General features: G+C 32.4%; 1 protein-coding gene across 1 annotated transcript; it reads left to right on the forward strand.

Moving 5' to 3' along the window:
- The first annotated feature begins 5,201 nt into the window (after window positions 1-5,201).
- Window positions 5,202-10,872, forward strand: LOC143623324 (cytokinin dehydrogenase 7-like). The gene is made up of 4 exons (XM_077094259.1): window positions 5,202-5,876; window positions 6,694-6,969; window positions 8,802-9,064; window positions 10,417-10,872. Exons 1-4 carry the CDS (start codon window positions 5,202-5,204, stop codon window positions 10,733-10,735), a joined length of 1,533 nt encoding a protein of 510 aa, XP_076950374.1. The 3' UTR covers window positions 10,736-10,872.
- Window positions 10,873-11,258: the final 386 nt, after the last annotated feature.

The raw sequence follows: 11,258 nt of genomic DNA on the forward strand, positions 1-11,258 counted from the left end.
TTCAAAATATTTTTTAAATTCCTCTTTCAATGGTTTCACCATTACTTTAAATACTGAACTTTTATTCTCATAATTTTTAAAGTTTAAAGCCATATAGTATAACTCTGAAATTACTAAATTACTAGTGAATAGTAAACCCTTAATAATTTAGTGGTTGTGGTTTTAAAAACGTTAAAAAAAAAACAAAATATTCAGATGGCAAAGAGTCTTCTAATCGGCTTGCGTTGAAGCACTTGTAGTTAATTAATTATTCATGTTGCAAAACCTATTTAAATTAATAAATTGCATTTTAGATATTACTAGTTTTACGTCCGACACGTTGCGTCGGGCAGGTTATAAAACTCGGAGGGTGGTAAAATTCAAGTGACGTCGTAGGTCTCAAGCGTTGAGCTAGTAATTTTACGTGAATTTGGTCAGTTTCGGTGACGTGTGCTATTGTACCCGAATTAAAACTAAATATAAAACAAAAAAACATAAAGGTTGAGGAGGACCAATAGGGTGGCGTCAGTAGGTAAAACTCGAGAATTAGTAAAAGCCGACCGTTGTCGATCCTGGAATTAAAACAAAAAAAAACACAAAAAATTGACCTTCGGTCGGTTTCGTTACGTTCGTTACTATGACTGAACTATAGAAACAAAAACAAATTTTGCGGGTCAGTTCGGTGCCGCCAAGTGGCCCAATAAGGCACTTGCGGCACCAAACTTTGTATTTGTTATATAGTAATAACTAGAATTTTGACACCCGCGTTGCGGGGGTGTGAAAGTGTAACCGAAGAAGCTAACGAAGTCCACACATTACTACGAAATCGGTGGTCGACTGACATTCGTTTATTACATTGAAGACTTTCTATAGAAAAAAGGAAATCACCGTATACGCTTCATGGCCATCAACCACAACACCACCTCTACTACTACACAGTTTATTTTTAGTTGAAAATCGTACTCGAATCCTTGTTTTGTTTATTGATATTGCTTAATTTTTTTTGTTTTACATGCATGTAAGTTGTTGGATGAAATGTTTTATATCATTTATCTTGAATCACTTACTCCAATAAGTAGATAGAACAATACATTATGCATAAGTTGCAAGTAAAGTTGCATATCCACCTTTAAAATTTAAATGTATAGCAATATCAAACTCATGCGTCGCGACGGGTATAAAGTTTTTTTGTTTCAATTACTCACTACAACAAACAAATAAGAGAGCCCAAAAACATAGCCGCAGTATAAGCAAAACAATATCGATACGTATTTGTTACTTTTTTTTGTCATATAAGTTCTAAAATCATGCAATCAAACCCGCTTGCTGCGGTGGGTACCGAACCAAAAATAAAACATAAAACATATAATGTGTTTGAAAAATTGGTTAGTCAATTTCATTTAAAAAAAGTATAAAAATGTAAATATTGAAAAAAAATAAAGAAAATAATAAATGTAATTAAAAAAGAAGAAAGTTGTGAACCAAAGAGAATTAAGTGAATGAAAATCAATGGTACAAATTTTATTTCACAACGTACAACTATATATGCATACTATAGTTGCAAATTGTATATATTTATAATATGTAAACAATATACATCAAAAGGAGCATTATGAAAAAAGAACCTATAAATTATAATCATCTTACATGAATATTCTATACACTAATAAAAACCAGTTTTATCTAAATGTGTCTATAAACATTTCTTTATTTGTTGATTACAAACAATTGTTCAATGACTAACTTCGACTTCGTTGACAAAGATAATGCATGGAAACGGTGACCGTGCTTCTAAACGTGTCCTCTACTTTCACAAACTTAACCAACCTCTTTAAAAATAAATTAAAATAACCTCTCATATGAGCGTAGTGGCGGATGCACTTCATAAAAAGGGGTAGCAGATGTAATTTTTTTCCTTTTGTGTCGGTTTTCGTATTTCGTTATCCCTGAAATTTTTTTACGTTACCTCTATTTGTTTAAAGGCCAACCAATTTAAAAGTTCAAATTAAATAAAGACCAAAACAAATGAAAACAACAACTTTTTTTTTTAATTTTGTTTGAACGAGAAACATTAAATAGAAGCAGACTCAAGTATAAACAAGCTCAACAGAATATCATATTTTAAAAATTCAAACAAATAAAACCCAAACAAATTGTATAGCCCAAAGCAAATAGAAACCATTATTTTTTTTTCCTTTTGCTTGAATGAGAAACATAAAAAAGAAACAAACTTATATAATCATTATTTTGAGGTTGAAAATTTTAAAACAGTTTTGGATATGCAAATTCAAGACTTGAAAATAGATTTAGTGAGGTCTTAACTAATTTGTTAAAAAATATGTCTAGTTTAAATCTTGAGATTCATTTTATAAGTTTGGCATATCTAAGATAGTGACATTTCCGAAAATGTTTCCGAATGATTTATGAAAAAATATGGTGTATTTTGGGTGATCGTATGACCTTTATCACACATTAAAGGAAGATGATACATTTCTCAAATTTGAGTGAATGTGTGACCTTACTCGTGTAATGGTGTAAACCGGAAAGCATGTCACGTTTTCTTTTGCTTATCAAATATTGAAGCTAGCGTTGGTTTTACCGGTTGTAATCGCAACCGTTGAAATAAGTTTTTCTAAAATGAAACTTATCAGTACGGAAAGCACGTGTAATGGTGTGACCTTGCTCGTGTAATGGTGTAAACCGGAAAGCACGTCACGTTTTCTTTTGCTTATCAAATATTGAAGCTAGCGTTGGTTTTACCGGTTGTAATCGCAACCGTTGAAATAAGTTTTTCTAAAATGAAACTTATCAGTACGGGTTTGCGTAAGCGAATGGGTGATAAGTATTTGAACAATGCTTTAATTTGTGCAGCGAAAGAGAAACGTGCGATAAAGTAAAAGAACAGGGTGTAATGGCTCAATTTCTAGATTTAAAGAACTGTATAGGAGAAATTTGCACCTCATGTATCGTGCTTCTATTTTTGTCTCATTTACATTGTATGAAATATGGTAAAAAAAAAATTCTGAACGTTACCTCTGAGATTTATTTCTAGATCTGCCACTGTATGAGGGGGTACGTTCACTAAATAGGACGCTCGTTTAGACTCATCACACATATAAATATTATATTTTTCGTTTAGTCAAATAAAAAAAGTATTTTTTAATGAACGAATGAGAGCAAGAAATTGCAGTAAGTTTGTTGTTCATGAACTGCTTGCTTGTTCAATAAAAACTTGATAGACGAACATACACATGTTATTATTTGGTTCCGTTAGCTTACAATCTTCAAAATATAACTAATAACTACCCATATATTTATTACTAGGATAAAGCCCGTGTGATACACCGGCGATTAAAAAATACAACAAAAAAATTAAATTTAATAATATACATAATAACATATCTTATGGATTAATAAGATATAAATAATGACATACAAAATCTTACAATTTATAAATCTCTAAAAATCTCTTTAAATACAACATTAGATAGTGACTCTTGTGATTAGAAGAAATGTTAAGATAAAATTATATTTAAACATTTTCAAAGTTAACTTATAACATATCAATAGGACATTTAATGAAATTGTATATATATTTATTCATCTATAATATTTCTATACTAGGATAATAACCCATGTTACACATGGGTGGAAAACATTTCAACAAACAATATAAAATATAAACTACGCATTCAGCCAACACAAATATTTGATATAAGTTTTTTACCTTCAGATGTTACAAAAAATGTTAAACTATGTCTATAACATAAAAAGAAAATACTTTATAAATAAACAATGCAACGAATAAGAAATAATATAACATAAATGAACCATTAGATCTGAAAAAAAAATAAAAAACACATATTAGGAAAAGATTTTGTAATATTAATTGAAAACTAAGTTTATAAATGCATACCAGCTTTAAACTGTATCACATTAAGTTTCTGAAAATCTCTTTATAAACAGCTTTATGTATTTTTTTTAAATGTTCCTAATTGTTCTAAAGAACGTTTTTCTTTTTTATTTTAGAGTGTTTTTATAAATAATTTTCAGAAATATCTATATTTTATAGAATTTTTCATGTCATTTATTAATAAATAAATAAATAAAACTTAAAAAGCATTCGGTTTGATCACCATTCACCGGTTCTTCTTCTTTCCTCAAGAGTAAATTAAATCATTGGCAATGTGGTTATTAATTGGAATAAATAGACTTAATCATGAAGTTAATTGCATTAATTTGAATAAATAGATTTAAATGAAACAGAAACTTATAAAGAAAGACATACATTTGACAAGGTGATTATTAATTGGAATAAATAGACTTAATCATAGAGTTAAATGCATTGATTTAAATAAATAGATTTAATTGTAGAATTAATTGAATTAAATTGGAATGTTGATTTTATTTTAGTGGATTAAAAATAATTGTGAATATGTGAAAATTATTGATATGAAAATGTGATTATATGAAATCCTATGTGGATAGCCTAGAATAAGGACATGCGAAGAAAATCATCTTGCTTTAATATATTAGTAAGATATTTTATGGGTTTTCAGATATTATATAATTGATTGACTTGATAAAATAGGAAGACATCCGCATGGCATCTACGTAATATCCTATGAGAAGACCCTAAAATGATGCAATGTGGAAAGCCATCTTACCTTAAGAATATAGTTAGATTATTGTTATTATTATTATGAACGACCAATGAATCTTTCAAATTGGATATCGACTAAATTTACCACATCAGGATACAATTGTCTTCTGATCTGAGGAAAACCCTCACATAAGGTCAACGTCTGTGAACATTCTCCTGAAGGCATGACAGTACAGTGAGATAAAAATCGTTAACTTCAAGGATCCAACTAACGAACGCTACCTACTCGCCTAGTCTCCTATCATCACCGTCAGTGCCGTCTAAACTAAATGATGGAGGCAAAAACCAAACCTAAATCACATAAAACATCAAGTCTCTCATTTACCACTTCACCACCAACTCATTACATATAATAATTATTACATATAAATATAAATAAATATAGAAATAATTGATGTTTAAATTTACCATCCAAGCCGGCCGCTATTTAAACCCTCAACTCATCCTCCTCCACCACCCGTAATATAGTGAGAGAAACTAAAAAGATCACTTTAGATTCTGTACCATCACCCAACCCCAAACCCAATCTTCTAGAGAGAGAAACAAACACACCACCACCATGATAGCTTATTTAGAACAGCAACACTTCGTTCACGACACCGACCACCCCTCACTCCCCTCACTCACTCTCGACGGCACCATCGACTACCGCTCCACCGTCATCAAAGACTTCGGTGGATTACACTCCACCTCACCCTTCGCCGTCATCCGCCCTTCCTCCACCCACGACATCTCCACCGTCATCCACTTCGCCTCTCAATCCCCAACCCTAACCGTCACCGCCAGAGGCAACGGCCACTCCATCAACGGCCAGTCCATCTCCACCAATAACCACGGCCTCCTCATCGACATGAAATCGTTAAACCTAACCGTAAACGACGTCGTTTTATCTAATAATAATAACATTACGGTTGACCTTAACGGAGGGGCATTATGGGAAGACGTGTTGAAACGGTGCCTCATGAGCTACGGGTTTGCGCCAAGGTCGTGGACGGATTACTTGGGGTTAACGGTGGGTGGGACGTTATCTAACGGCGGTGTGAGTGGGCAGACGTTCAGGTACGGGCCGCAGACGTCAAATGTAACGGAGTTGGAGGTTGTTACGGGTAACGGTGAGACCGTTGTTTGTTCCGGTGAGGAAAATTCGGAGCTTTTTTTCGCGGTTCTTGGTGGGCTTGGACAGTTTGGGATTATCACGCGGGCTCGGGTCGTGGTTCAACCAGCTCCGGATATGGTTAGTGGTTGTTGTACGTTGTGCTTAATTGTTTGCACCCACATTTTTTTGTAGATTTTTATACGTTTTTTTAATTAAATTAAGTTATTTTGCTGAAGGTTATACGATTATTTTTTGTTTATTTGAGTTTTTTTATGGCCAATATTACTAAATGAAATTATTTTTGCTAAATGTTTTAAATTTTTTATTTTTTTATTTTTTTATGGCCAACAGAGTTGTTTTATGAAATTAAAATTATTTTTGCTGAATGTTATATGTTTTTGACGAAGTTTATACAATTTTTTATATTTCTTTGGCCAACAGAATTATTGGTGAAGTTAAAATTATTTTTGCTGAATTTTATACATTTCTGATGAATTCCATAATTTTTATTTTTTTACCAATAGAATTATTAAATTAAATTAAGTTATTTTTAATGAGTTTTATACAATTTTTATTATTTTATTTGTTTTGACCAATAGAATTATTTTATTAAATAAAAAGTATTTTTGCTGAATGTTATACATTTTTGACGAATTTCATACAAAATTCTTTTATTTTTAATTTTTTTTGGGCAACTGATTTAGTAATTTAAATTATTTTTGCTAAATGTTATACAAGTTTTATTTTATGTTTTTTATGGCCAACAGAATTGTTTTATTATTAAATTAAATTTCTTTTGCTTAATGCTATACCGTTTATTTTGGGGAACAGAATTATTTTATGAAATTAATTTTATGCATTTTTGCTGAAGAAGAAACACTTTAATTTTATTTTTATGGCCAACGGAAATATTTTATTAAATCAAATATTTTTTGGCTTAATTTTATGCAAATAGGTGAGGTGGATAAGGGTGGTGTACTCCGAGTTTGACGAGTTCACTCACGACGCGGAGTGGCTAATAACTCGGCCTGAAGGCGAGTCGTTCGATTACGTGGAGGGATTCGTGTTTGTGAACAGTGATGACCCGGTAAACGGATGGCCATCGGTGGTGTTGGACGCGGATCAGTTACCCGACCCGAGTGTCATGACCCGATCCGATAACCCGGTTATGTATTGCTTAGAAGTCGCTTTACATTACAGCAAGGAAAACTGCTCGTCCACAGTTGATACTGTGAGTCTTTTTCCTGCTGAATTTACTTTTCTTGATCCTATGCATCGCACCTTATAGTGCTCCTGCTTTCTAACTTCACTTTTCGCCATTCCGATGTTACTTTTATATGGCATAATAATTTGATCATTATTTTCAAAAATTATTATTGTTTAAAAATGATAATAATTGGGTTTTTAAAATATACCCGTATGATGATATTATATTCTTTTGGTCCCTTTGTTTTACCTTTACGCATTAATGGATTATTTTTTCTTTTTATGTTTTGGAATTTATGGTGTTGGTAAAAGATCTTGTTCACATCCCTTGAAATATGGAAGTACGATTTGCTTTATATATTTATCTCACTGATATCATGTAATTTAATTAATATAACTTTCTAGATTTGAAGAGGTATCTTGCAGAAATTGTTATACTAAGGTCCTAGGGTACTTTGATTTTGACCTTTTCATAGGGTATTATATATTATTTTTCTGATTGTTAAAACTTCAAAATAAATAGTACATTTTATTTTCGTCTAAAATATAAAATCAAATAAAAATACTTTTGAGGTTGGTGGCGTAGAGGCTAACGTAAAACCTTTTAATCGCTTAAAGGTCCTGTATATATGTTTTTGGAAAGTAAAAAAAAATGATGTTAAAAATGCCAATTTTCCAAATTATTACATCTACGGTGCATGTTGTCACAGTTTTCGCATTAGCGTTGACACTCCAAGCAAAAGTATTTGAGTTATGTGTTTTTTTTCAACGAGAAAGTTACATAACGACTAATGCACTTCTAAAACTTCTATATAGGTTAGATGTTAAATTGAATTTTGTAGCATTTTTGGTGAAAAGATTTTGTAATCAAATGAAAACAATAATTAGTTTAAATATATATGAACTCTTTTCATAAGATATTTAGTGAAACTAGGATTTATGAGTTAAGAATACGTATGAATAGGGTTGACCATATTGACCTAGGGGGGTTGGTCAATTTTAGGATGTTTGACGTGGTAGGGTCAGGCATAAAAGGATGAGGTTAAGGACCCAAGGTGAAAAAAGTCAAAAAAATATTCTGTAAGCTTTACTTGCACACGTGGCACGAGGATAGACGAGGAGGACCGGTTACATCTCCCTCTAGCGATGACACAAATTACCATTTTGGCCACAGCAAAGCACAGTTGTTTTTGTGAAGCCAGAAAACTTTGTTTGAGACTGACAATAAGGCAACTACTGTATCTTCCATTGGATTCTCTGACACAAAGGGGCAAAAACAACCTCAGAGTTTGGCCATATTTACGAGATTGACACCCATAGTGATGTGGTGAGAGCATATTGTCTTTGTCCTTAACATTAATGTTCACCGTAAGGATTTCCAGTGCGCTGTCGTTTTGCCAGTCATTGAGATTTTGGTGACGTTTTTGGTCCCCCACTATATATAACCCCATCATTTTTTCATTTTTATTTTATTGTCCCCTACTTTCAAATTACCTTTTGCCCATTAACAATCAACATAGCGACCTTTTCGTTGCGTTATAGACATTTTACAGTCTCTTATAAACTTTTTGAGAGGTGTTTGTTTGTGTTAAGTATGCGACTAATATATATTATTAGATTATTAGAGGCGTGGTTGTTTGTTTTGTTACAAATATATATAAATACCCCTCATTTTCTGCTTTTAATTATGTTCTAGTGGTATATATATTTCTTTATTTTTTTCCTTTCTACCCTTTATTTTCTTCTGTGTTTAATTAAGTTGGAGTATTATTTTACATGTAAATTTATTATGACATCATTCGGTTTTGAAAACATTATCGTTTTCCCTTATTTGATTTCCTTTATTTCCAAAAATAGAGGGCAAAGAGGTTGCTTGAACGGCTGAGATTTATGAAAGATACATTGTTCAAGGTGGACCTGAGCTACATTGATTTCCTACTACGTGTAAAGGAAGCAGAAAAGCAAGCAAAAGCCAATGGCATATGGGACGCCCCACATCCTTGGCTCAACCTATTTGTATCCAAATCCTCAATATCCGATTTTAATCATTTTGTGTTCAAGAAAATCTTGAAGGATGGGATTGGAGGCCCTATGCTAGTCTACCCTATACTGCGAAGCAGGTGAGTGAATCCCTTTATTATCACGTCGATTATATCATATGATCTGTCATTTGCGTGAGCTCTTGTCGTATTATATCTTATATTAAAAGGTGCTAATAAATTTTGGTGGAATCAACTAGGGGGGTCGTTTTAGGCAGTGTGTCTAATTCTTGGACCCGACCTTAACGTTATGTGGAAGGGATAGTTCCATCAAAGTTAACAAAAAAGCCATGCATGTAGCCATGATGGTCACGTGGTGGCCGGGTTCTACCATCTTCCTACGTGGCGGATAGCGACGCTCGTGGACCCGTCCACTAGTATAAATATAGTTAGGGGCAATGGTAGGTGTCAATATAATATATGGTATAATGTTGACTATTTTGCTGAACTGCTTAGATAGGGTGGTTAAGATCTTCAAGAAAATGAGGTCATATGTCTATGTACTTCTTCACGCCTCATTATTTTTACCAAAACTTCAGCATCTACCAAATTAAAAGTATCATTTATTTTAATACATCAATCTAAAGTCTACACTTACACATCAACAAAACCGTTGACCCGGTAGTTGCCTATTAATATTATTGTTATATTACTTTATCATATATATAGTCTTTCTTTAAGATAATTATTATTATATTTTAAAAACAGATGTATCAAGTTGTAAATGTGTTAATCTTTTGTGGTAGATTTGAATTGGTTGACTGTCTTAGTAAACATGTTAAACAAGTCAAACGAATACAACCTTTTATTGAAACACAAAACTTAAATATTTTGGTGTAGTTAAATATTTGAGGGTAAAAGTAAAAGTGGGACCCAAAATGATAGCTAATTACATGTAAAGGAGGTTATAATTTGGTGGAGTTGGACCCACGGTAAGGATGTATGCTAGCAATGACGCCAAACCATCTTCAGTTATTTTGGCTGGATGGTTTCAGATTTGCGGCCGTGGACATGAGTAAAAAAGATAAAAGATAAATAAAAACCTTTTATTGTAAAAAATAAAGGTAGTAAAAAGGGTAATTTGACGTAGAGTAACTATCTTTTGATGGAAAACGAGTTTCATAAGTGATGTAGCTATCCGAGCAGTCTCTGGCGAATCAGAAACGACAACGCAAACCGGATGGACCCATCCCTTAAAATGACACCATATGGTTCTGTTTCATTTTCTTTCTAACCAAAATGTCCTTGTCTTACACACCCATTTCTTTTTTATTATTTTTTCTTAATATGTTGATGTGGACTCTTATCTTGCCTCATCATTGAGTACATCTCATTGTGGTCCTTCCATTGTGTAGTGTAAATTGGACCACCATATTTTGAAGATGAAAATCGATATCGTTTAGATAAACTTTAATATTTATATATTCGGTTAGGTGGGATGAGCGTACGTCGGTAGTATTACCCGATGGGGATATCTTTTATATTGTGGCCTTGCTTCGGTTCACCAACCCGTATCAAAAGACTCCATGCGTAAGGGATCTAGTGGCACAAAACCATGAAATTGTTCAAGTTTGTGTTAGAAACGGGCTCAATTTCAAGTTGTACTTGCCTCATTACAACACCAAAGAAGGGTGGAAGCAACACTTTGGGGATCGATGGCCTCGGTTTGTAGAGATGAAGTTGAGGTATGATCCGCTGGCTATTCTTGCACCGGGACAAAAGATTTTTACAAGAAACAATATTGGTGAATGATCATTGGATTGAAGTCAATGGTTGTAGGCTTGTACAATTATTTTGTTTCTTACAAAATTTTATATTCTGTTGTTGAATCATGTTGTTCACTTTTAGTTGTATTCAATTGGGAAAAGAAGTCATTTCAAGCAACCAATGTAAAGAATACTTTTTGGCAATCAATTTTGATCCATATCTTTGATTGTTTACATCTTGTCGCTTTCATTAAACTATCATGTTCTATCTTATAATAAAATAATTAAAATATTTTACTTTATCTTATAAATTACGAACTAAATTTTAATAATATAAAAATAAATAATTTTTAATTAATAACATTCCAAACTTTCACTTTTGTTGTAAAATGAAATTTCAATTTAACGGATAAATGACTCCTCATCACTAAGAGAGTAGGGGATAAATAACTCCGTCTCATAACTAAAATGAACCTTAAATCTAACATTTGTTAACCGATGGCATGTATTATTAAGTTAACAAAGGGTAGTTCGGACTATGCTTGTAAATTTAACTTTTTGCCTTTATA

The sequence above is a fragment of the Bidens hawaiensis genome, unplaced genomic scaffold (assembly GCF_021521415.1).
Source record: "Bidens hawaiensis isolate Kalapana, Puna unplaced genomic scaffold, B.hawaiensis_p1.1 tig00003378_1, whole genome shotgun sequence".
Lineage (NCBI taxonomy): Eukaryota > Viridiplantae > Streptophyta > Magnoliopsida > Asterales > Asteraceae > Bidens > Bidens hawaiensis.